General features: G+C 41.2%; 1 protein-coding gene across 3 annotated transcripts in view; it reads left to right on the top strand.

Moving 5' to 3' along the window:
* Positions 1-26,941, top strand: part of TOX (thymocyte selection associated high mobility group box) — a 306,419-nt gene that overhangs the window by 262,837 nt on the left and 16,641 nt on the right. For all 3 annotated transcript variants that reach the window (XM_019421274.2, XM_019421273.2, XM_019421275.2), the window contains 2 exons: positions 9,581-9,811; positions 21,579-21,659. In XM_019421274.2, coding sequence (XP_019276819.1) covers positions 9,581-9,811; positions 21,579-21,659 — 312 coding nt within the window. The remainder of the gene's footprint in view (positions 1-9,580; positions 9,812-21,578; positions 21,660-26,941) is intronic.

Raw genomic sequence — 26,941 nt, 5'->3', positions numbered from 1 at the left:
GGCTCGGAGCCTGGAGCCTGCTTCCGATTCTGTGTCTCCCTCTCTCTCTGCCCCTCCCCCGTTCATGCTCTGTCTCTCTCTGTCTCAAAAATAAATAAAACGTTAAAAAAAAAATTAAAAGAAAAATAAATAAATAAAACTGGCTTTATTTATATCAATATAAACTGATATAAACCCTAAAATATTTGGGTTTATTTCTCCATTTAAGTATGTTGCTTCCTATTTCTCCCGCATATTCCATGTTCCTTTTTCTCTTTTTTACCTTCTTTAAGATTGTTCTCATTTTACTCGTTCCATAATTTTACATTGTAATATGGGAAATTTTGTACTTTCTCTCCATTTAGTAGCTGCCTCTGACACACCAATGCATAAAATTCTAACATCGATTAATATATTTACTCTTATATTAACTCCAAACACCCCCCCCCTTCAGATTTATAGCAGAACAGTTATTGCTGTTGTTTCAATCATAATTTAATTGAATGATGTCATTCAATAAACTCCATGAAGCATTATTTTTATCACTTTCGCAGTCTTTTTTCCTTTAGCTATTTCTACATATTTAGTGTTTTCTTGCACCTGATACCGTTTTCCCTATGCCTTTAAAATTTGCTTTCTCGAGGGGCGCCTCGGTGGCTCAGTCAGTTAGGCACCCGACTTAGGCTCAGGTCATGATCTCACCGTTTGGGAGTTCGAGCTCCACGTTGGGCTCTGTGCTGACAACTCAGAGCCCGGAGCCTGCTTCGGATTCTGTGTCCCCCTCTTTCTCTGTCCCTCCCCTACTTGCTCACGTGCTCTCTCTCTCTCTCTCTCAAAAATAAACATTAAAAAAATTTTTTTAATTTGCTTTCACGAGGAATATGGGAACCCTGATCGCCTTGAAAACTACTTTCCCTGTGTCTGGAATTTTAGGTTGCTAGTGACTCTCTTCAATCATATTGAACATATTCTATTTCCCCATTGAATCCTGAGTTTTATGATTGCTTTCGAGAATTCTACGGCTCCACTGTCTTTTCTTTGAAAGCAATCTGCCTTGATTCTCTGACTGGTTTTAAGATCTTCTCTTGCCTTTGGCATCTGGCAGCTTCACTGTGATGTGTGTGGGTCTTTAAACTTACCGTGAATTTAATATTTCCGTTTAAACCAGTCCCGGGGAATTTTCAGCCATTATTGTTTTTCAGATATTTGCCTCTGTCCCATCTGGCTCCTTTCTCATTCTTGAATTCTAACACATTATGCGCTAGACTTTCTTTCATCTTTTCCACTTTCTTGCCCCTTTGTCTTATATTCTGACTAATTTATTCATGTCATTTTCCCACTTCATAACTCTCTTTTCAGCTAGACGTGATCTGAAATTAAAGACGACCTATTAAGGGTTTCAGTTCAATTATTTTGTATTTCTAGTTTTATGTGGTTCTTTCTCAAATCTGGCTGGGCTGTTTTTTTAGCTGCTGGCTCTTTATCCATATATGTCACCCTTTTGTTCCTTTGACAGTTCGCTAATTCCAGCACCTTAGGTCTTTGGAGGTCAGTTTCTATCATCCATAGCTGCTGCTGCCTCTTGCTTTTGATGCCATGTTTTGCTTTTGCTTTTTGGCTTCTAGAATAAAAGCTGATGTTCATTAGAACCTGATGAGGATTCCATCGGACCTTATCCACAGGAGGGTTCTTCTGGGAATGACTAGAACCACTCCTGGCTTGAAGTCTTTCCAGGTCACCCAAGTAGAACGCATTCAGGGTATCAGTCCTTAACAAATGCTGGTTTCTCTCTATGAATTATCACAAAAGATATTTTCCACTCTTCATTCAGTATCGTCCTTGCAGGTTCTGAGAGGGCGCACGTAGGGGAAGTTGTTTTATCACACCCTGGCACTGAGAGTCTAGTTATTTTCTGTCCTGACTTTGATAGGAACCCTCTTGTTAAGCACCTCACTCTCAGTCAGCCATGGGCTTTGTCTGCTATCTGTTGCACCTTTGACTCAATTTTACCAGGCTCAGCAACGATCTTGAAGACAAAAGCTGGCTTCAGTACTCTGCTCACTCCTTTGGGTCCCTGCTTTCACTTACTTTTTGCTTTTTTAAGAGTTTCTTACTAATCTGCTAGTTCATCAGTGCGTGTACTTTGCCATGCTGGGCAGAGAGAGGTTTTTTCCTCAGAGCAAGTAGGCTAAGTCACTACAGCAACAATTAAATAAGCCTTTAGAAACGTGCTTTTTATTTACCACTGTTCTGACGGCAAGAAGATTCCTGTACAGAGTAAAAATGATAAGCAGACAGGTTTCTATAAACGCTAAGTGAAATCAAGCGATGTTAGAACCAAATGTCAAGTCACATTATCAAGCAATAGGACAGCAAATTGGGACTCCAAAGTCTCGTATTTTCCTCATTGAACTGTCTTTAGTATGCAGCTGTTCAACACTTCAGATGGTATAATATAATATGTATGATACTTTTAAAGAATTCCTTAGATCCCAGCCATTGAAAAAAAATATTCACTCCTTATTTACCAAAAATAAAGTATCCCATTGGTGAAGGCTGAGCCTAACAAAGTAGTTCTGGGGAAAAATAACAAAATCCAGTCAAATAGCCAGTTAGCACTCAATTCTAAATAGTTGTTCCTAAAATCCATTTGAGTAATTAAATCATACTAGGACGAAGTATTCTCAAGGGGTATATGTTCCTAGACGATTCACGCCCTAGATCGTTGAGCACACTTTATTAATTCATGGAGTAAAAATAAAGTGAGATTGAACACAGGCACCTTGCGCATTCTACACACAGCAGGAGAAACCCTCTTTCCAAAAGAATAAGAAGTGAAAAGTATTGCCCCAGAGAGGCACATTTGGAAAAGACCATGTGAATTCCACAGAATTGACAAATATAAATATAATAGGTATATATAATTGCAATCAACTCTCTTCCTCGCTTTCACGTAGTTTTTTCTGGACAGTGGCCCAAATTGCGTATCCTTACATAAGGCCACTGAGTACCCTTGCTGAACTCATCATCCTCAAGCAATACTCAGCTATGTTTGGCAGGATCAGGGATCCTTAAAAATGAATTTGCTTTATAAACGATGATACACATTCACACTGGTGAATCATTTCAAGAGTATAGCATTTCATAAACCTTTTTTTTATAATTGATGTTTTGAGTCATTGAATGTACTGTTATTATTAATGATAATAATAAACCTGATTGCAAAATGAAAGAAGTATTATTGCAGCCTTGCTGATTTCAGAGTAACCAGATGACTTACTTTCCATGCTTATTTGAATTTATTCTCATAAGGGGATTTTGGACGGCATAGTTTAGAGAGAAAAGAGAGAATGAATTTAAGTAGCAAAATTTTTCACTTACAGCAACAGCACCATCACAAAAAGTGCTGTGATATGTCCTGTTTCTATGGCGAAGATTTTATAATATTTACTTTATATGATAAGAGTTATAAGTAGAGTTCCATGTTGTTTGTTCAGCCTATTATGCAGATGGTGCTTGATTAAAATCTATTTTAAACTCCAGCGATTACTGCAAGATAGTGTGCATTAAACAGCTCTCCCAGCTCCATTAAAGGCTTTGGGACCGCGGCAGTTTATTTTAAATATGCTTATAGACGTTTCTAGCTTCTCCAGGGACATTTCAATATCAGTGATTCTCTTTCCTTGAGAGTCTTAACTCGTGTACTCTGTATTCTTAAGAAGTATTATCTAAGCAACACCGTTAGCACACGCTTTTTTAAAGTGAAAAATTATTGTTTTCTTGTGATAAATAAGTTAAATACATCACTATAATTAAGCAATAAGACATGACAGGAGTGGGTTACCAGGAGCCTAAGGACACCTCCAGGGATTGTAGAAATAAATCTATGTCTGCGAGTAAGTTACAGGAAGCCCATGCGTCTGCGTGAAGCTTATGTGAGAGTAATATTTATTTATGCATTTGTGTATGTATTTATTTATTCATTAGTGCCTTAATCGGATGTGAAGTAAATCTGTCGGTGATCAGGATTACAGTTAGGGCCATTACAACCCAGCCGTGTTTTGGTTTTCATACAACTTTTACATTTGTTTCGAATGCCCTTTGTCTTGGAACTCGGAGCCTTTGCCCGGTGCTGTAAGATACAGCAGTGGACGTGTGTGGTGATCCACAGCATGTAGGACCCCATACCAAGGCTGGGAGAAATTAACAAGGCTGGACACAGGAATGGCACCTGGTCCAATGGCACCTACTTCGAATGTGCTTGTCATCACGGGGAGTTTATACTTTTGCATTATACGGTTTCTTCTCTATTCGAGAGCTTATGATGTTGGGAGTAAATTTAACGCTCTCATTTTAGAGCCCTAGTAACTTTAGAAATGTTGCGCTCTAAAACAGTGCCCGGTACACAATGCTGTACTGTCCATTGCAGTCGCCACTGGTCATGCATGACAGCACCTTCAAATGTAACTAATTAAAATCAAATAAATAGAAAATACACTTTATCAGTTGTATGGCTCTAGAGCCATATGTGGCTAGCGGCCACCCTTTCCGACAGCACAGAGAATATTTCCATCTTTCCAGAACATTCTATGAGACAGTGCTGCTCTCGACTTTAGAAGTCAGGGTCTCTTAGAAAATTAGGATGTAAAATTATAAGCTTTCATCCATCTAAGTAGGAATTCAGGATCTAGACAATACTCAAAATTAAGGTTCAGGGACCTATTACAAATCCATTTAGCTGATTTTTCCACCGTAATGATATTCATCATCGTGTTCATCCCAAGTAGTTGGTGGTCAAAAAAGCCAGGTGTCTTTCAAAATGCAATCTGTTACTGGCACGTAAGTGGATCCAAATTATAACAACGATTTTTTCCTCAAGGAGGCTTTGCATATGAGCAATGATCATGTGCTTTTCAAATACATGATGAAGCTACCTCCAGAAAGTAGGCCTTACAAATCCCCGGTTCCTTACACAGGATCTAAAACAATAGCTCATTTCTGTATCCTCAGGAACACAAGAAAAATGAAAAATAAATAATCAGGAGGTTCATGTGGCAGACACCCTTAAACTCACATAGCACTGCCCAAGTAGTCGGATGCATTAGATATCAAACCACAATGAGGACTTTTCATTCCATTATGCTGCACCCTAAAAACAAAGATGTTGTGCTTACCCAATAAGTCTTTATACAAGGAACACTGATTCCCTTCAAAGCACATTTTATTTTTTAAAAATAGAGAGCTTTTGGGGAGCCTGGGCGGCTCAGTCCGTTAGGTGTTCGGCTTCAGCTCAGGTCACAATCTCATGGTTCGTGAGTTCGAGCCCCGCGTTGGGCTCTGTGCTCACAGCCCAGAGCCTGGAGCCTGCTTCAGATTCTGTGTCTCCCTCTCTCTCTGCCCCTCACCGCCTTGCACTCTGTTCCTCTCTCTCTCTCTCTCTCTCTCTCAAAAATAAATATTTTAAAAAATTAAAAAAAAATAGAGACCTTTCATAAATAGTGTTTGTTTTTGCTTTTTCCTCTTCTATCAGCCTGCGATGGAAGTCAGGGCATAGCTGAAATCCCAGTTCAGTTCCATATGGGCAATTCTGTAAGTGGTCAGAATATTATGATCCAAGAATATAGTTTTAGTGATCTACTTTAATTACTGAGGGAAAGACAAGTGAATCCTGAGACGTAAATATTTTGTGTGTAGCCTTTAGCTTGGCCGTCTCGGGTGCCAGTTTTCCTTAATGGCAGAGGTGGCTGGCCTAGGTGGCTCAGTTGGTTAAGCAGCCAACTCTTAATTCTAGCTCAGGTCATGATCTCGCAGTTTGTGAGATCGAGCCCCATGTCAGGCTCCATCCTGTCAGCACAGGATTCTCTCTCTCCCTCTCTCTTGGCCCCTTCCCCGCTACTCTCTGTGTCTCTCTCAAAATAAATAAATAAACTTAAATAAATATCAATCGGTAATCAATCAATCAAGCTTGCACCCGACTGTCCAAATAACAATTTAAAAAGGAAAGGTTGCATAAAGTTCAGCGGTTCGAAGACAATTTTGGACAGTGGAGGAGGGAAATTATTTAAATAATTTGGGAAAATCTTTTAATAAGTATATTTACATTGCGTCATAGGATATTGACTTCTGTGATTGACATTTGAGTATTTTCCAGAAAGATTGATAACCTCTGCAATCATAGAAATTTTAATACGTCACTAATTTTTTAACTGAAATTTCAAATGAACCCAGGTAAAAATATTCCATATGGATAAGCATTTATTTTCCTACACTTTGTTCCCTGTTTCTGAATATTTTCAATCCTTGAAGCAACATGACCTCCAATATCATGATCCCTCCATTTTTTAATATTCTTCCTTATGGACTTTGGTTAACTCCTTTCTATTTTTCTTTTTAATGAATATTTTGTAATTACAAATATAAGAATGGTCATGTTTATAAAATATTATGAAAAAGACAAAGAAGAAAATCATGAAGATTCAGTCTATAACCCAGAGGAATGACTATTAATGTATCAAATATTTTCTAAAAGTCTATTTGTTTTCTGTCTTACTACATATGTGCTTATTGTCCTAAAGCTCTCAAGTAAATTAGCATGGTTTAATTTCCTATCACAGAAACCACTTCTGCTTTGATTTATTCCTCCTCTAAGTTATGTTATTATTTTATGTTATAATTTTTATTACTATTCTAACAAATGTTAAGCACTTACTATGTGTTAGGAACCATGATAAGTGCTAGTGAACAAAATCACATGTGGACCTGCCCTAATGGTGCTTACAGTCTGGGGCGGGAGAAGATCTAACATTTAAATTATTATATAATTTCGTATGATGTGTGTTCTCAAGGAAATGCACGGAACTATACAAGTGAATAACGCGAACTTGACTGAGTTTGAGATACTTTAAGACTTGCACGTAGAGAAGCTCCTGGGTGGCTCAGTCAGTTGAGCGCCCGACTTCAGCTCAGGTCACGATCTCACGGTTTGTGGGTTCCAGCCCCGCGTCGGGCTCTGTGCTGACAGCTCGGAGCCTGGAGCCTGCTTCGGATTCTGTGTCTCCCTCTCTCTCTGCCCCTCCCCCATTCATGCTCTCTTTCTCCTCAAAAATAAATATAAACACTAAAATAACAAAAATAGAATTAAAAAATAAAAATACCTAAAAAGTAAAAAAAGGCTTGCAAATAGGAATGTCAACTAGCAGTCATGTCAGTGTGTTCAAAATTCAGGGGAAACATGAGTTTGACAGTTGTCCACCAACAAAAGGTAACGGAAACTGTGTGCTTAGGAGATTACCTAAGTACAGACTCATGAGAGAAGACAGTTTCCAGCAAAAGACATCAGGAAGGCATAGTGGCCCTCGGTGACCTGAACTGAGAGCAAAGTGATGGGGAAGGCACACCGAACTGAGTTGCAGAGGCTGTGTATACCCAGCCCGGACAACCATGTGGAGGAGTTTAGTTGTGAAGAGAGGAAAGAAAGATACGGCCATGTGTATCCCATAGGAGCAAAGAGAAAGGTGACTTTTTGTTTGCTTTGTCTCTCAAGCAATTAAATACCAGTGAGAACACTACAGTTGAAGGTGTGTCTGAGGCCAGTGTCTCCTACTCATAAGCATTCTGCTTCATTAGTGTAGAGTAAAGCCTGGGCATCGAATATTATTTAGAAGTTTCTGGACAATTCTAATGGACAGCCGTATTGGAGAGCCACCGTTCTAGGTCATGTTTGCCCACATTTTTAGTCTATAACTAACACCAGTTTGCCCAGGGTCAACTCAGCCTTAACATGCTAGACCTCTCGCAGATTTACGTGGGGACCAACAATTTCACACGATCACCTCTCAGATCCATCCTGGGGAAGATATCTTCTGGTGTTAATCTACCTTCGTTCGCCGGGTTCAAAGCATCCTGTCCCCGCAGGGGTGTTTGATCTCCTTCAGTAGACAATTTCAAAATGACAAGCTTTTAGTTATCTTTCTCACTAAAAACAAGGCAAAGAATTCATGTAGCTTTTTTTCCTGTCTCCCTCCAGTTCTCGGAGCAGATCTTTTAAACGATGACAGTGTGGCATCACAAATTTCTTTCCGTTCATTCAGTGAATTTTTTTAAGTGCCTGCCATAATTAACATCTTAAGAGTTTTAAGCAAATATAAATATATACCATCTCAGTAACCACAAAATGGCACCGCAGCTGGTTTGCAGTAGAGAAAATGGAGGCCCAGAGAAATATATAATTTGCTCAAGATTACACAGGCAAAAATAGCAAAGGAGGGAATAAGTCTAGATCCTCTGGCGTCATATCCACTGGACATCATGCTTGCTCTCCACTGCTGGTAGTTATTTTACGTGAACTCCCCTGCCTAACGATTTGTCTGGATAAGATACGTATTGCTTGTGCATATGTTTGCAGAGAGGAAAGAAGCAACAACAGCAGAAGGGGAAGGTGCAGTGTACCTCATGTGATGATGGCAGCATTATCCAGAGAGAGTGCACATGTGCCTTTATGTTGGGGAGGGGTGGGGTGCCTGAGCAGAGGATCCCAAGGGAGGCAGCACTATTTGATATTCATGGAGATTCGTAGAATTTTAGGGCCAGAGAGAAATCTTAGCCACAATCTCCCATTCTATAGAGGTGAAGTCACACCACATATAATTAGCTAATGTCAAAGATAATATTCAAATGCAGATACCTTAAAACCATTCAGGATGTCTTTTCCCACCTGCATGAGAATAACAATTGAAATCACCCAGATATCCATACTGGAGGACAAGGAAGAAAATAGAACCAATTTTGAAACTGAGTGTAGAGCTGTCCTAGAAAGATCTAGAATCTAGAAGGTCTCCAGAGATGCACTGTCCAATATGATAGCCGCTGTCCACATGTAACTAAGTTTCAAGCATTCAAAATGAAATAAAACTTTAAATTTTGCTCCTTATTTATTCCAGCCACATTTCAAGTGCTCATTAGTTACATATGGCAAGTGGCTACCCTTTCGAATAATGCAGACTATAGAACTTTATCCTTATTACAGAAAGTTCCACTGGACAGCACTGATCTGTCTAGATGATGCCAGTCTCTAAACCATGAGCATTGCTAGCCTTCTATAGACCTAAGTGCAACATCAAACGTCCTTCAACTTTATTATTGGACACGTCACCCACCATGGTTTTAAAATCATAATTAGGAAGAAAAGGCTAAACTGCCCCAAAGAACCAAGTTAGATGGATCATACAATAGGGTCACTACAAGAGGAATCTGCTGCCGTCACAGTTACAATGCTGCTTCTCATTCAGCTTCCTGAATGGGAAAAATGAGAAGTTGACGGGTAAGGGATGATATTTAATGGTATAACAATAGTAGAAAAAGAATCAATAATGCTATTTGAAAGGTATGTAAATTAGGCTGCAGAAGGATAAATATGGCAACTGCAGGAAATACGAAGGTAGTTTTATCCAAAAAACAACAACAGCAACAAACCCAGGTGCCCCTGAGGAATGTCTGTGTTTGCGTGACAAGTATATCCGTGTAAGCCACCAAGGAGATCAATATGATATGTTGCCAAATTTTCTTAGTTCCTCTGTAATTCTGATTTGATTTTTTATTTCAGATCAATGGTGGAGAGAAGCGACCTGCGTCTGACATGGGGAAAAAGCCAAAAACCCCAAAAAAGAAGAAGAAGAAGGACCCCAATGAGCCTCAGAAGCCTGTGTCTGCATATGCATTGTTCTTTCGTGATACTCAGGCTGCCATCAAGGGCCAAAATCCAAATGCTACCTTTGGTGAAGTCTCTAAAATTGTGGCTTCAATGTGGGATGGTTTAGGAGAAGAGCAAAAACAGGTAAGAAAGAATGCAAAGTGGGCTGGTGGGAATCAACGTGGTTTAAGAAAGAGTATGCACTCTTAAAAAAAAAACAAAACAAAAACAAAAACAAAAAAACGGCTTCGGAGGACTGTGGGTGAAGTTTTCCGATACCAGAATTAAGGCTGAGAATGCGCCCTGTCCGAACCGGACTTCAAGAGACTTTCACATAAGTTTATACTCCTTCACTACTCTTTCGTAAATAGCATGTTAGTTTCCTTTGTTTCGAAGTTTATATACTGTAGTTACTATTGGAAGGACTTTTACATGTCCCAGCCAGGATTACATCATTCCTTAACGTTGCCAATGTGATCATAAAGACTAAAAAAAAAAAAAAAAAAATACTGAAAGTATTTTGAAAACTGTATACACCTCTCTCGAGCACTTATTATGTACGCTTTGGTCATCAAAACCCTCTTTGCTCTTTGCCAAACGAACCTTACCCATTCCCTAAAGACCACCAGAGCCTGTTATTCAATCCCACGTATACTCGTATTTTTAGGCTGTGTTAAATGGGACCAGATGCCTGGTCATATTCTTCTGGTGTGGATTGCCACGATGTGAGGACCATGCTTAGGGAGGGCCATGTGGAGCATCTCAGCCACAGCATAAGTAGCCCAGAAGGTCTTAAGGATGATGGGAATCCCAGAGAGAGCTAAGAGCTCAGTACGCAGATGTAGCCCACCTCAACGAAGAAGCAATACTGATCCCATATTTCTAAACCATGGAGTAGATTGCCATGGCCACCACCTCGAATTTCATTGTCAAAAAGGAAAAAAAAATAGACAAGCATTATCATTAAATTACAGTCATTGAAACAATTACATGGATGCACCTTCAGCTGTTGCAGAATACGGAAAGGTACTAATAATGGTGTATTAAGCTCACATTTGACTCTTGGTAGAGACCTTCACCTTTCCTCATCAGGTCCAGGGAAGTGTGTAAGCAACAGAAAGTCTCAAAGCTCTGTACATCTAGAAGCACCTGTATCTTGTGAGTATGGGTCAACATCTAAATGTATATAGTTTCTTACTCTTCTCAGAAAACTTTCACATGATTTGTCTCATTGGTTCTGCTGAGTGCTCACAGACACTTTCATCTCAATTTTGTAGATCATGAAATAGAGCCAGATAGTTCAATTCATTCCTGTATTCATTTAACAAGTGTTCGCTGAGCATTTACTATGTGCCCTGAGGCACTGTTCTGGACACCGGAGGTCTGGCAGAGAACAAAACAGAGTCCCTTGTTCTGCTGAATGGTTCATCTAAGATTACTTGGCTGGTGCATATAATTACTGTGACTAGAACTTATCATTCTCTACAGTCAGTTATGGTGGTGATGGTAGAACCAGTTGCTAAGGAGCATAGAACCTGCCCTTCCAGTTCTCCCGAAGCCTTCTTTTCTGTCAGTCAAAGCTACCTTTTATAGTCGGAAATATCCATATATTTTCTTATGTCCTTTCCAAGATTGCCAGCCCAGAGGTGATTTCACAGGAAGGCACAGGCCTACAGTGTGGGCCACCATCTTGCAAGACTCATCTTCCAGGACAGAAAACACCCCACTGCAACATTGTGCACTCATTTAAAACATCCATCTCACTATTGAGAGGGTGGTCGATGTATTCTGTGATTCTGCTGAACCCCTAATATAGTTGTTTGGGGGTTTTAGAGATGATTTCTAGCCTATCACAGATAAATTCGCTCCCACCCTCCCAAAGCCGAGGTATGGTTCCCAGTTGATGTTGGACATTCACTGTCCAACGCCACTCAGTAGAGCGTTGCTGAACGAGGAACTAAGTGCACATGAGACCAGGAATCCCAACCCCATTCCTGCCTGGATTTTGTAACCATAATGCCTCCCAGCGCCATCCCTGATGCCACACAACGGGATGTACCCCTGTCTCCGCTCCGATCACCCCTGTGTGTATTCTTAGCTAGGTACCGGGCTCCAATACTATAAACTCTTTTGCTTGGTGAGATGAAATTTCCCAGAGGAGACATTCAGAAAGTGATTGCAGGAAGTCTCATTCATCAGAGGACACACGTGATTCCCTCCTGAAGACCCAGCCCTCCCTCTACCCAAGACTCAGCAACTAAGTTGGGGGGCGGGGGGTGGTGCTGTTCCAAGGCATGTATGTGCTTTTTTATTCCATCTGTGCATCACTCGTCTGACTCCTCTTATCTCCCTCCCTGACCCCAGATGCTTTTTCCTAATTGTTTCCCACATTCACTGAAGGAACTCAAGAGCTCGTGTGATTTGAAGACCAGTGGTTTCAAAGGGGGAAGTGTACAAAGACCATCCCTAGCCCACGATTGGGCCTTCACGTTATCACCGTGAAAAGTCAATGCCTATACCCGTGTTTCCCGTGGAAAAGAATAATGCTCATGTGATGAAAATCGGGTCGTTCCTCAAGGCAGCAAATATAATGCTGCAGGTTGTTCCCACTAATTCTATTATAATAAGGCCGTTTATTTTTATTATAGCAAGAGGGGAACATTAAGATAATATTCCACATTCTTTTTGTGTGACCATATAAAGCATTCACAGGCCCAAAGAATATGAGCTTCTCTATTCTCAACTGTCATGTTAAAAAGGAAAATTACTCCCATTCTCCCATTCAAATCGGGGCTGAGCCTTTCTTTTTTTTTTACGTTTATTTTTGAGACAGAGAGAGACAGAGCATGAACGGGGGAGGGTCAGAGAGAGGGAGACACAGAATCTGAGGGAGGCTCCAGGCTCTGAGCTGTCAGCACAGAGCCCGACGCGGGGCTCGAACTCACGAACTGTGAGATCATGACCTGAGCCGAAGTCGGCTGCTTAACCGACTGAGCCACCCAGGCGCCCCTAGGGGCTGAGCCTTTCTAATGTGGATAGACTCACAGCTATGATGTAACATTTGAGGATTTATAATTGTATACGTGTGATGACACGTATACTTTTTCCGCTTTCTCTTTTGCGTTTTCTTTGCCACGTAATAAGTAACTTGTAATGAGTCCACCTTTAGGTTCTCTCTTAGCAGAAATATTCGGGGTTTGGGGGAAGAATTTGTTTTACAAATAAAGGCTGGGGGCGCCTGGGTGGCTTGGTCGGTTAAGCGGCCGACTTCGGCTCAGGTCACGATCTCGCGGTCCGTGAGTTCGAGCCCCGCGTCGGGCTCTGTGCCGACAGCTCAGAGCCTGGAGCCTGTTTCGGATTCTGTGTCTCCCTCTCTCTGACCCTCCTCCGTTCATGCTCTGTCTCTCTCTGTCTCAAAAATAAATAAACGTTAAAAAATTTTTTTTAAAAATAAATAAATAAAAAGTAAAGGCTGAAATTACATAGTAGATGGCCTGTATAACTCATTGGATATTTGAAAGCAATTGCATAATCAGAATCCAGGTGTTGAAAAGCTATGCCAAGATTGTTTTGGAAAATACCTTATTAAAAATACCCATCTTTTTATCTTATTAAAAAAAAAAGTTAAGGGGTGGCTGGGTGGCTCAGTCGGTAAAGCGTCTGACTTCAGCTCAGGTCATGATCTCATGGTTCGTGGGTTCAAGCCCCACCTCAGGCTCTGTGCTGACAGCTCGGAGCCTGGAGTCTGCTTTGGATTGTGTGTCTCCCTCTCTCTCTACCCCTCCCCTGGTCTCTCTCTCTCTCTCTCTCTCTTTCTCTCTCTCTCCCTCACTCTCACTGTCTCTGTCTCTCTTGCTCTCAAAAATAAGCATTAAAAAAAATTTTAAGTTGATATTTAAGAAGTTGAGCACCATTACCAAATCAAGGTATTGGGAGCAGCATGGGTCACTCAAATGGCTTGTCCCCAGGCTCTATGCTCCTTTGACTTAACAGGGGTTCAGCATAGCTTTTCCTCTCCCGGTAAAAGCTGATCTTGCTTACTAAAGATAGGGAGGCTGAAGAGTTTGCTACAAAGTATGGTTTGGTAAGGCCCAGTGGATGCAAGCCCATCCCAGGCACAAGGAGAGAGAGGGTCAAATGAATGATATCAGACACTGTGCTTACAAAAGGGAGCGTATTGCAGCAGCCGGGCCACTGCCCTGCTGCTATGTGGCAGCTTTTCTCCCCCACTTTGCAAGAATTGCCAGCAAAGCGAACATGCCTGCCTCGAATGCACATTTGGGCATTGAGAGAATTTCAGCGGCATCTCCCCAAGTGTTATTATGGTGTATTACCACCTGTTCTTTCCCTTTATGTTGACTCACTGTGCCAACATCACATAGTATCTCCGTTTCGAACTTAAATTAATTGTATTTTTACTCATTTAATATTCAAATTTGGGAGCACACACACTGCTATGTATTTTTAAAAGAATGTTGCTGGAGCAGATTAGAGGCAGACCATTAAACTTCAAAACTTAGGCGTGTTGCAAGAGCCCCACGTGATGCTATTGGCATTGTGTAGGCAGCTGGTTCGGGGAGGAAGCTAGGATTTCACGTGCCACAATTGTTCACAAATCCCGTTGTCATAATAGCCCCCAATTATGAACAGCTACAGATATAAACACAAACTGTGGAAAAATGGACAAAATTATTGATGATTTATTAGGGGCTCAGAAAATTACAATATTTAAGGAAAAACAGCTATTAGTGAGATTACGATTGAATGTTTTCTTGACAGCCAGAGAGAACATGACTAATAGAGCCGCTGTATGTTTATGTCACATGCTTCCTCATTGTGGAGGGTGGGCGGGAATGAGAAAGCACAGCAGAAGGGCGGATCTTTATTTTCAGAATCCATGGTGAGTGAGCAACTATATGCACTTCGGTTTCTGTGAGGAATCTCTCAAAGAAGAAGAACCAAAAGGAAGCCGAAAGAAGTGACAAAAGTCCCCCGGGAACACAAAACCTCCCTTATGAATCATCCCCACCAACACCACTGAACACACGTCACGTATCCGAGATCTCTCCATTTTCATCCTTTGGAAGATGGTGCTGAACCCCGAATGGAAGCAGAATCGCGTTTGCGATGCCTACCAGAGGTTTTAAATGCTAATGAATCGTAAGACAATGGAGAGCCCATTTCGGAAGCATGCTAAGTTGTTCAGAAGGCACCAGATGGAGAAAGGGAAATAAAGCAGAAGTATTGCTGTGATGCTGGTCTTTGCTACTTATCTTCCACTGACTGGAACCTACGGAGGATGAAAAATAATAACTTAACAATATCACGCCCTGTATATTAGGCTCCTTGGAGTTTCAGCAGCCCTCAGCATCTTTTTTAGGAGGTCTCCGCTAAATTTCTTGTCTGTCCCCGTGATTTCTGAATTCTCTGATTCCGGTCACCGCACTGTAAGATCTGGGTCCACAGTGACAATAGAGAACGAACCAAGCCCTACTAAATTAAGGAGTCTGTCCAGCGTTGAAGCAAGAGGGATTGGTCCGAGGAACGATAAAGGGTTCTCGGGTCCTTTTTAGCCACAGAAAGTCAGCTCTTAAGTGGAAAAGGAAAGTCACCTTAAATCAGAACCAGATGTAAATTACTAAATGAACCTCAAGTTCCTAATTGGAGACACAGGCGGGCCGTAATACATTTAGCAAATTACAAACAAAATGTTCTTGTTTACATTACATTAAATGGCTTTAAAGCTTCAGCCAGAGAGCTAAATAAACATGCTGTTATGCTAAAAATGGAGTGGAAGGCCTGTTCAGAGTTTGGTGTGTTCGGAGAAACCACAGCCCACGGTGCCCAGGGAGTATATTTTTGTAAACGTTGGTCCCGTCGTGCATGGAAGAGGAGAGTCGATTTACCTCCAGATCCAGAACCTAATGAGCAGATATCACTTGCAGGGAAACTGTTGGAATACTGTAACATATGCCTTCTTTCAGGATGCATAATTCATATCCAAGGATATTAGCCATAGCAGTTCAGCTCAATAGCAACACCTCATTATTTTATCCCTCAGTATTTATTCCTATGTTTGACGCCTCGTGAAATTACTGTTAATGTGTTTATATAAGGGCAGATCTGACATGAGTGGCAAGAATGTAATTTCCTCCTCATTCTTTCCTGCTGCCGTGTCCTCTTCCCCTGGTAGAAGCGGCAAGTGTAAATAGTTAATTTGCTTCAATTATGAGCCTGTCCTGCTAAATTAGAAGCAGCAGGGATATGAAGAGCCAGAATTATACTTATGAGGCAGCTGACAAATCCTCTGAGCCCATGGAATCAAATCATTTACTCCTCGTTGGTGCTCCAACACCCACTACATAAATGCTGCCGGGGTTTTCTCCCCCTTATCTTGCAGTAAAATTTGGATTTTGCGTCAACACCACTTAAGGTTAACTAAAATCCTGTGGCACTGTAACATGCACACGTGTGTTTATCTCAGCCACTTCCTTATAAACGCTAATGCACTTGGCCTTTTTTTTTTTTTCGACTAGGAGTACAAGATACGTGAAACAATTGTTCGTTTATAAACTGTAGAATATAAGAACATTTTAATTCATGAGAATGTGACACTGAGCAATTAAAATTGTGAGATGAAATGATGAGCATGTTTTGCTTCTAAAATGCAGGTATATATATATGCAGGTATATATATATGTGTATGTGTGTGTATATATGTATATACTCACATATAACTGTCGGTACATAACGGGATTATTGCATGCAGGCATGAACGTACGTAGTACAGATGTAGAAATATCCTTTGCTCATACACAGTGGAAACACATCGCACTTGAAAGTTTCCACGGCGCTGATGGAGAGAGAACTTGAGCAAAATACTCATTCGAGCTGGTTGTGCTTTATGTGTTATTGGTGAAAATACTTGAAGTGGTCGGGTGACATATCTGTGTATCAAATCCTCTGTTTCCACTGATGTGCATTTCAGTGTAGAAGATGTAATTTGGTACTTTATCACGAGCACTCATGCTGACACTCACAAAAGGAGAGATCAGGAACCAGAGGGTCTACACTCGGTCGCAAATGTTTCCTGGGCGCATAGTAGATGTCCCAAGCAAGGCCCTGTGTCCCGGGGCTTCAGCTGTAGACAGTACAGTGGGGTGTCTGACTCATCGAGGGGAGTTCCCCGGCAGCTAGGAGGAGCCACTGAGGAAACAAAGGTGGATCTTTGATACTGGGTCAGTTTGGTTCACCTCATGGTTTTGCTAGATTTGTTGAAGGATATTGGGTAAAAGAACTATCCATTGCAGTCTGTGTTTTCTTATCTGTAAAATGAGAGTAGTAATACCACTGCAACCTTCTTGTCAAAAGAATTAAAGACTCTAAATTTACAGACAGCCTGACCCACACACAAAATGCAGACAGTAGAGGCATGTTTTTAATGCCTTTTTTGATTCCGTAGCGTCTGTGCCTCACGTCACAGCCGGCACGTAGTAGGCACTCAACGAATCGTTAAGTGTAACTGAATGACATCCTACTTGCCCCAACCACCCTCATTTAGTAAATCAGCACGTATATTGTGCAGTCATTGTTTTCAGAAAAGAGCTTGCCTACCATTCTGTACACGTTGTTGTATCCATCCATTTAGATGGATCAGATGGTCAGCCAAAGAATTGATAGTAAGACTTTTGTCACGTTGTATGATGTTTTCGTTCCTTTGAATACTACTTTATAAATTTCTTTGAGTTCCGGAATGCTTAAGAAAACGCTGAGCAAGTGACACATGATGGAAATTTAACCACATGTAAGTACTAAGTTCTATATAAAATACAGATGCACTTGCTCTGTCTTAAATAATAACAGTATTGAAAGAAGCTGAAAACGTTAATTTCTAAAGGATACAACAGGGAATTGTGATTAAATTATTATTTCTTATACACAACTCTACTTCTAAGCATTTTCTATAAATATGGACTGGTAGTGGGGACAAAAAAGAAAAATAACCCTACATTTGAAGTCAACCAAAAAGAAAAATGCCTTTAGGGTTTTTTTTTTTCTTTTTGTAGTGTTTGAATAGAATACAGAATTGGAAGAATTATACATTTTTCTCTTATTATTACTGGAAAGGCTTGGTTGAAATAAACTATGACTATGGAGATTAACTAAGGGCCAGAGCAGAAAAGAAGGAAGGAAGAAGGAATTAAACGGTATTTAGATTTTCCTTTTTTTCTATGAGTTAGATGGATTGTTTGGGAAAGGAACAGAAAGTAAAAAAGGAAAATGACAGACTATACTAGACTTTTTTCCTATTTGAGTTTATCATTTTCACTGATACTGAACTGCTGATTTTAATTAGGGATTAACAGCCTATAAAAACATGTGTTGATGTTGGTATTTAGTGCATTTCAAAAATGAATCCGTGAATCACTAGATTATATGAACAGAGTTTGGATTCTCCAGAAATGCTATTTGACGTCTATCTACGTATGCTTTAGATTAGCCATCATTTATGTTTTAGTTTAACCACTAAGATGCAGTCCTTAGATAGGATATGGTAGCTCTCTTAGAATAACAAACCACAGCCTATAACTAAGTTAGGACAGGATGGATTCAAAAGTGTTTGGATGAGCTGGGGAAAATGATAAATGATGTATTATGATTTTTAAATCCTCATCTGGCCAACTTTGCACTTTATTTCAAACAGCTGTCGACCATTTGGAAGCCATTTTGTAGCTCACCCGAGTACTAATATTTACTGTGTGAACCACATATCTTTAAAATATTTGTCTTTCCCTGAGAGAAAGAGAGAGAGAAACTGTTTCTTTCCCAGACTTGACTTTGACATAAATCAGACCCATCTTCCTAGGTTAGATGGTTTGATCCCTGCAAGGCTTGTTCATTGCCAAGTGCAGTCAGCATCATCTTCGGTTTCTGCAAGTAGGAGACTTTCTGCATCCATGAATAGAGGCTTTGAAACATTTTTGAGGAACTTTTTACTGGGGAGTTTTAAGTAACTGTTCTAAAGTAAGAGTTTCCCACTTCACCTGTATGAGGAATTCTTACACAGTTTCATCATTCTCTCACACATCCAAGGCCTTTCTTCGGACGTATCCGTCAAATCTAGAATTCGGAAAGCATCCATGTGCAAGTTTAGAAGGTAGCATCAGTAAGACATACAGGTTATATAATAATGGAGCCATTAGGTAGTTCTCAAAGGTGAAGGTTCTAAATTACTGTCAGGGAAACCACCTCAGATTTTAATTTCACTCTGGGCTACTCCCCTTTAACCGCAACTACAGAAAGAGACCTCTTGAAATGACCACCCTTTGAATCCTCCTTCTGAACATCTGCAGCTATGCAGGAAAGAGCAGACCCATCAATCCACGTAATATGACGTGATGAGTTTACTCTTTTCTAAAGTGCTATCTGGCCACCGTTGCGATGATCCCACATAGCCAATCATCAGTAGGCAATAGGGAGCCATTTCTAGAAAACAGGGCGCTCTGAATGCTAGTCAGGTATCCTGTAACAACATCGATCCCAGAGTGAAACCAGGGGGCACACATCCAGCCCAAAACATACCGAGTTAGCCACCTTTCTCCATTGGTTGTTAATCAACAAATTTCAGGAAAGTTAACACTTTGTGTGAGGTTGACTCCCGGGAGCCCAGCAAAGGGACGGCACTGGAGTAACACTGTTGCTGTTTCAGTAGAAACCAAACGCAGGAAAGATGATAGATGCTATAATCAGGCCTTCTGACAACACCATCGTATCTACTGCTGCTTAGAAAATGATGCTTCGGTCAACGCTATGGACCAAAGGATGTTGTATTCGCCTTTAGGAGCTCAGCGAATCCTCATTAGCTGACTGGGGGTCACTTGGAGGAGCGTGTTAATGAAAACATGATGGAAATGTTTTGGGTGTACAAGTGGATATTACCATCGAAGACATATTTACTAAATATTTGCTTCAGAGGCCTGAATAGCATCTCTGTCTATGTGGGGACAAAACCCTCTCAAAACAGCTTTAAGGTATTAAAAGCAAATGTAAACAGTGTCAGTTGAAGATCACGAATTATAAATCATGTCTTGGAGCAGAGGTTGAAGGGAAAACTATAAACAGAAATCTCTCAAGAAAAAAAATAAATCAATAAAAAGCAGGAGAGCTCTGTGTCTCTGACTGACGGTGGCTGAACCGAGACGTAGAATATACACAGTGGCATTTGTTGCATGCCGGCATTTATTTGCTTTCACGTGCGAATTTTCAAAAGAGAATCTGAATTTGACTTCCAATAATTAGCTTAGTGAATTCCCAATACTCTTGTACTTGAACCAAGGAATTTATTGGCTTTTTACTAACAAACTTCTTTTACGTTTCTTTGGTTTTGTAGTTAGTAAAGATGGCACAAGGGTTATATGATGATATTGTATGGCTTCATAACTGCCTTATCATGATTGCCTTTTATTATACCAAAATACAGAAGTCTAGGCTGCAGACCTCCCAACCGAAAAACAATTAGCACATTCATTTCATAGGGGCTTTTATAATTTTGTTGACAAGGTTAGTCATTTGTTTACCTTAAATGTTCTGCTTTAATTAATATATTCATGAGCAAATAATATTTCTCAGATCTTGAATTTCACAGTCAGGGACTGGGCTCGGCAAAGCACCTTTGGCATTAGAGACCATGAATTGACCTCCGCTGCCAACATGGGCAGGTATTTCATCTTTAGACATCATTTATATTTAACTACGCTGACTAATTCGAAAGCCACTTTTCAATCCTGATCTGTGTCGGTTTTTGAGCTCAGCATTACAAAATATTAGCCAAGCCTCATTCCCCGCTGTGAAATTCAAGACGTGGGAAATTTAAAATAGTTGTATGGATGAAAATACATTTCCATTTACACAGTAAATGGTGAAAAATATTTTATTCTTTAAGGCCGATTTCAAAAGGTTGCCAAAAACAGATTCTAAAGCCTTGAAAGAATCAACTTCATGGTAGCCGACAACCATGCGTGTTCACTTTGCTAGTCTTTCATTTTCGACTCTAATGACTCCTTTCTGTTTAACTTAGCGATGTGACCTTTAGCATACCAGCAAGTCATTTTTCAGTACTTTGGCTCAATTTGGGATGATTTTGCTTTTATTTTCAAGATGATTCCCTCTGAAAACTGAAAAGCTTCTGTAAAATGAAATGCATTTCAGAACATTTTTACCTTTTCACCGTGAGGGGTGCACAGATCCTTGTCATCCAGTGTCTTCGTCGGAAAGGGCAGGACCAGAGCAGGCTGCGCGGCATGGCATTGCCTGCCGTCCTCGGCCACTCGGGGTCCCCAGTCTACTCCCAAACGTGTCTTTGACTGCCGCAGCCGACTCCTGAGTCTTTGAAGATGGAACTTCAAGGCTCTAAATGTTAAAATAGTGATGAACCTGCAAACTTTGTAACTGTTCCTTTGATTTACTTTTTGAACAGCATCGGTCATCTTTGAAGTCCGTCCTTGTTTTTATATTTAGCATGGAACGTCTATACCAAGATTTTAATGCACTGTAGAATTATCTGCCCATTATACAAATATGAATGGCTTCTTCACTCGCTTGTGGTTTCCCTGGGAACCTTCATCAATAGCATCTTTCTAAGCCAACTACCTCCACTCTCAAAGTAACCCAGATAAATCCTTTCATACGCTTAATGTAAATGGAAAATTTTACTCTTAATCTTCTTCTCATCTAGCCTATTGCCATACTTCTTAGAAATCTGCTCCAGTAAGAAAACATAATCTTTGGGGAGACATATACGATTATATAATTGTGTGTATGTGTGTGCGTGCAATTATCATTCTGCATTGTAGTTCTCTGGAAACAAAAGCAGATGCACTTTCTAATTTAAGACTCTTTGTTGTTGTTACAGGTCTATAAAAAGAAAACCGAGGCTGCTAAGAAGGAGTACCTGAAGCAACTAGCAGCCTACAGAGCCAGCCTTGTATCCAAGGTAACACGCATTGTGTGGTACTGTGATGGAGTGTGGCCATCTTACTGCAGCCTATGATGGTCATTTAAAAGCATAAAAGATCACTTTAGCATTTCTGCGCTATCGTCTTTGTGGAAAAAGAAAAAGTAAATCCTCAACAAAGCTATCTGTGGGGGAAATATTTGTTCATACCTGAAGGAAGACGAGAGTGGCATCCTCTGGGCCTTTTGTGAGATATTGACCACTTGCTGATCATTGGCTCTGTGCGTTAGTCACAGCACAGTCTTTTTTTTTTTTTTTTTTAAGTTTATTTATTTCCTTTGAGAGAGGGAGGGAGTGCGAGCTGGGGACGGGCAGAGAGAGGGAGAGGGAGAATCCCAAGCAGGCTCCGCGCTGTCAGCACAGAGCCCGATGTGGGGCCGGAACCCACGAATCGTGAGATCACGACCTGAGTGGAAATCAAGAGTCAGACGCTTAACCGACTGAGCCACCCAGGCGCCCCACAGCACACTCTTAATCCTGAGCCAACTTCCTATTTCTCCACATCCCCCCCTGAAATTGCCCTCTCCCCCACACCCCATCCCATTGGCCTTAGCCGAGGAGATGCCAACTGACTTAAATGCTAGCCTCATCACAGTATCATTAGGACGTTAGCTTGCTAAATAAATACATAAATAAACCACAGCATTTCATTTGAAAATGAAAATGCCACTTAAAAAAATGTATACTTCAGAATATCTTAAATACTGGTCCTTTCTGTTATAAATACTCAAGGATTGAGTCTCTTTGGTCTCCGATTATCAAAGTTGTGTTTTGCCTCATAGACTTCTCAGGCAGGTCACCTCAGAGAGACGGGACTGAAATCTGTAAGCACTGGACGGGATGTCATAGCAAGTCCAAATTTGACTATTACTTGGCTCAGTGTGGCTTGGGGCTCCGGCCTTCCTTCCATTCACCTACAAAAACTCTCTTTCATCCACAAATATCCACCCCCTTCCCACAGCTCTAAAGCAATTGTATCAATTAGTTTTTCATCAGGGAAAATATCTACTGAATACACTGATGCAGAAAACAAAAGAGAATATGCAAAAAACAAATGCATAAGAAATTTCATTCCACTCTTGTTCTAAGGCAACTCTGTTTTTCACATTCTAAAGGTATGACATTGTGGGAAAGCTCAACTATTTGGGGAGGGGGGGTGCTTGTTTTTTGCTTTTTGGGTTTTTTTTAATACAATTTATTGTCAAATTGGCTTCCATACAACACCCAGTGCTCATCCCAACAAGTGCCCTCCTCAATGCCCATCACCCATTTTCCCCTCTCCCCCACCCCCATCAACCCTCAATACAACCCTCAGTGTATTTAAGAGTCTCTTATGGTTTGCCTCCCTCCCTCTCTGTAACTTTTTTTCCCCCTTCTACTCCCCCCTGGTCTTCTGGTAAGTTTCTCAGGCTCCACACAGGAGTGAAAACATACGGTATCTGTCTTTCTCTGCCTGACTCATTTCACTTAGCATAATACCCTCCAGTTCCATCCATTGCTGCAAATGGCCAGATTTCATTCTTTCTCATTGCCAAGTAGTATTCCGTTGTGTATATAAACCACAATTTCTTTATTCATCAGTTGACGGACATTTAGGCTCTTTCCATCATTTGGCTATTGTTGAAAGTGCTGCTATAAACATTGGGGTACAAGTGCCCCTATGCATCAGCACTCCTGTATCCCTTGGGTAAATTCCTAGCAGTGCTACTGCTGGGTCATAGGGTAGGTCTATTTTTAATTTTCTGAGGAACCTCCACACTGTTTTCCAGAGCGGCTGCACCAGTTTGCATGCCCACCAACAGTGCAAGAGGGTTCCCGTTTTTCCACATCCTCGCCAGCATCCATAGTCTCCTGATTTGTTCATTTTAGCCACTCTGACTGGCGTGAGGTGATATCTCAGTGTGGTTTTGATTTGTACTTCCCTAACGAGGAGTGACGTTGAGCATCATTTCATGTGTCTGTTGGCCATCTGGATGTCTTCTTTGGAAAAGTGAACTATTTGTTATTTAACCTTAAAATTTCCAGCTCTCCTGTACTCTCTCACTATGGATCTCATACTTCCTAGTTCATCTCACTCCTTTTGAAGATATTTATATTTTCTGCTGATTCCATCTCCCACTTCTGTATATTTATAGATTCACAGAATGTGCGTGAAATTATAGCCAAAAAATGAGGTACAAAATATTAGATCCAATAGCAAAAAAAGAGAAGTTACAAATTAGTGGATCCATCCAGCCATTGGATGAAACAGTCATGTTGATATTATTTAGATTAATATGCCCCGCACGTAAGAGGGACTTTGAAAAAAATGAATTCTCCTTATTTCACCTAAGTTAAGTTTCTTTTTGAGGATGTTAAATAGAATTCTAGTCAGAGCATCTTACATAGGAGAAAATCAATACATAAAGTCTCAATCCCAATACAAAGCGCTCTGGTTAATGTTATGCAGATTGCCAGAATGCCATAATACTGACTAAGCCTTTACTTTCAAAACAAGTGTCCTCAGATTTGCTCATCACTGCAACTTTTCCTACTGTTCATTCTCAGAGCTGCAACCCTCAGTATACGGCAATTTATATAAACGCTGCGAATTGCCATTTCTACATTTAAAAAACCAAGCACTTTTTTTACAGCTTACTGTGACGTTTTTGTGTCTGTGTGTGTGTGTGTTTTCTCTTTGGCGGTAGGAATTTTGCTGGAACGGTTGAATGTCTGTTTATGTACAACTATCTATTGTGTGTATACAAATTGCAGCAAAATTACAAATACCCTCTCCAGGTTAGAAGGAATGGCTCTCTGATGTTACACGTGAGTGGATATTTGCAATGTAACCTTGCAGGCACGCATGGGAAATTTACCAACCTACCTTCCCATTGTACACAGACACGTAAAAAACCATTTCTTTTCCATTTTAAGTGGTGACGAGGAAAAATAATAGCCATTTGTATGCACATGTACACTTTTTCAGTGTTATAATTTTTTTACATATTATAAATTATTTCCCTGTTCTGAAAGATCTAAAGGTGCAATCATAAAATGCTACATGATAATAATAGTCACAATTCCAAGTAACCACAGTGCTCCAGCCGAGCTCTGTTTGTCCCCATTCCCTCATCCATGTATTCATTTGGCAAATTTCCCCGGGCATGTGGTCTGGGCCGAGCACCGTGCCAGGCTCTGAGGGCGCAGTGGAGAGTAGGCAGATATATCCCCTGAACTTAAGAAGCTTTTACCTTTTGTCCGGGAGACCAATAGCGAAAATGTAAACTAATAAATGACCAAGATCTTGGAGAATCTAAGCATTCGGAAGGAAATAAAGGAAGGGACTTGGTAGGGTGGTCTACAAAGCCCTCTTTGAAGAGGGAACCTTGCAGAGCTAAAGGAAGACCAGGGACTTGCAAGACAGAGAGAGCCTGAGGGAAAGCCCACCAGGCCGCAGGACAGCAAGCCCAAAGCCTCCAGGGACAGAAATGTCTCTTTGAATTGGAGTCAGAGGTCAGCGTGACTGGAGCTGAATGAAGAGAGGAAGCACGGTTTGAGGTGAAGCCAGGAAGACAGACGGGGGCTGAATCACGGAGACCTTGCAGAACACTGAAAGGAGCTAGATTTTATTCTCAGTACAGAAGGAAGCCACCGAAGGGGCGTCAGTAGAGGACGGGCAATCAGATTTAGAGTTTTAAAACATCACTCTATGCGAACGTGTTCTCTCAACCCCCATACCTTATCCCTCAAAGGATGCTCGGCCGTAAACATTTCACTAAAGAGGAAAAGTGTCACGTAGGCAACAAGTTGCCCAAGCCCAGAGTTGACCTTTACCGTCCTCAATCCCTGCTCTGGGTCTAGCAGTATATGCTTGACCTGCTCCCTTAAACCACCTCCTTCCCCACGAGTCATGGCACAGCGTTGACCTCCTCACTTCTAACGTCATTGTTGTCAAAGACGAACTGCATCAACCACAGCATCGTGTTTATTGTCTATGTTCTCGTGGGCGAGTTTTATTAACCCCTCCCTAGCTACGCATTTTGGTACGTGTTCTCACTGCAATACATTCACTTCACCAGATAGGGTTTCGCTCCCCTCGACCGATAGCTCTTGCCCTTGCTACTTTGCAGCCAAAGTCAAAAGCCCACCCAGGGCTGCCCAAGACCTGCTCCACGTCAGGCACAAGCCTTGGTGCTGAGAGCAGAAAGATGAACACAGATCAAAGCGAAATACGTCACCGTACTTGAAAAGCTTGAAGACTGTATTCTAAAGTTGGCTGCTTCTTATGGAACATAATCAAAAATAGAAACAGCCCGTTAACGCTGGCTCCACCTATGAAAACGGAGTCCTAGGATGAGCAACGTTCCTCCCAATTACTATGTTCCAGCTTAAATATACTATATACCTTCTAATCCGGCATATTAATTATCGTGACTCTGGGCCTGAATAAAATTGACATCTACCAAAAATAAAAACACTCAGTCATAGTAAATAAATATTCGAGCCTTCATACTTCAGAATGATAACACGGACACATCGTCAGCAAGATACTGAATCTTTTCCAATCATAACACAAATACAAAAGGCGTCTTGCTGTCGAGTAGCTTCTGTGTGTCACATAGGAGGCCAGGCATTTTCCAGGTGTTCCTACTCCTCCTTCTCCTAACAACCTACAAGATAATATTTAGCCCATTTTCTAGATGGTCTCTAGGCAGAGAGATTAAATGATCCGCCCACAGAGACGAGAGGCTGGCAGGGGCAGACCGTCCTCAATCGCTTCGCCGTCTCGTTCGAAGGCTTCTAGGCTTTTTCTATCCTGAGTGATTGTCAAATATCTGTGCCTCTAGAACTACAACCTCTTGTCATCCCCCAAGAAAACTGTATGCCAGCCCTTACGTAGTAGACAGCTGAGAGCAAAGCTGCAATGACTTAACTGAGGTGGGGTGGTGGTACAAGGTTCAAAAGGCTGCCGACTCCCACCGCCCCCCCTAACCCGCACCCCAGGGACTGGCCAGAGACCCTCAGGGGAATCTAGGGCCCACAGAGTGTTTGGGAAGCTTCGCTCCATATCAGGCTTTTCCAGCTGTCCCTTCACTTGCTTCACCTGGTCCCATGGACAGGTGACGGACCCAGCCGGGGGCGACTCTGCCGTGCAAGAACCCTGGGATCGAAGGCGTGAACGGGAGCACAGAGTGTTGCAAAAACGACACCGGTCAGACCCTGGAATAACTTATGCCATTTTGGGCTCTATAATTTAAAGGAGGGGAAACTGAAGACAT

Source organism: Panthera pardus, unplaced genomic scaffold (genome assembly GCF_024362965.1).
Source record: "Panthera pardus isolate Hobbes unplaced genomic scaffold, ASM2436296v1 HiC_scaffold_7, whole genome shotgun sequence".
Lineage (NCBI taxonomy): Eukaryota > Metazoa > Chordata > Mammalia > Carnivora > Felidae > Panthera > Panthera pardus.
The sequence above is the reverse complement of the archived record's forward strand: the minus strand, read 5'-3'. Positions and strand labels throughout refer to the sequence as shown.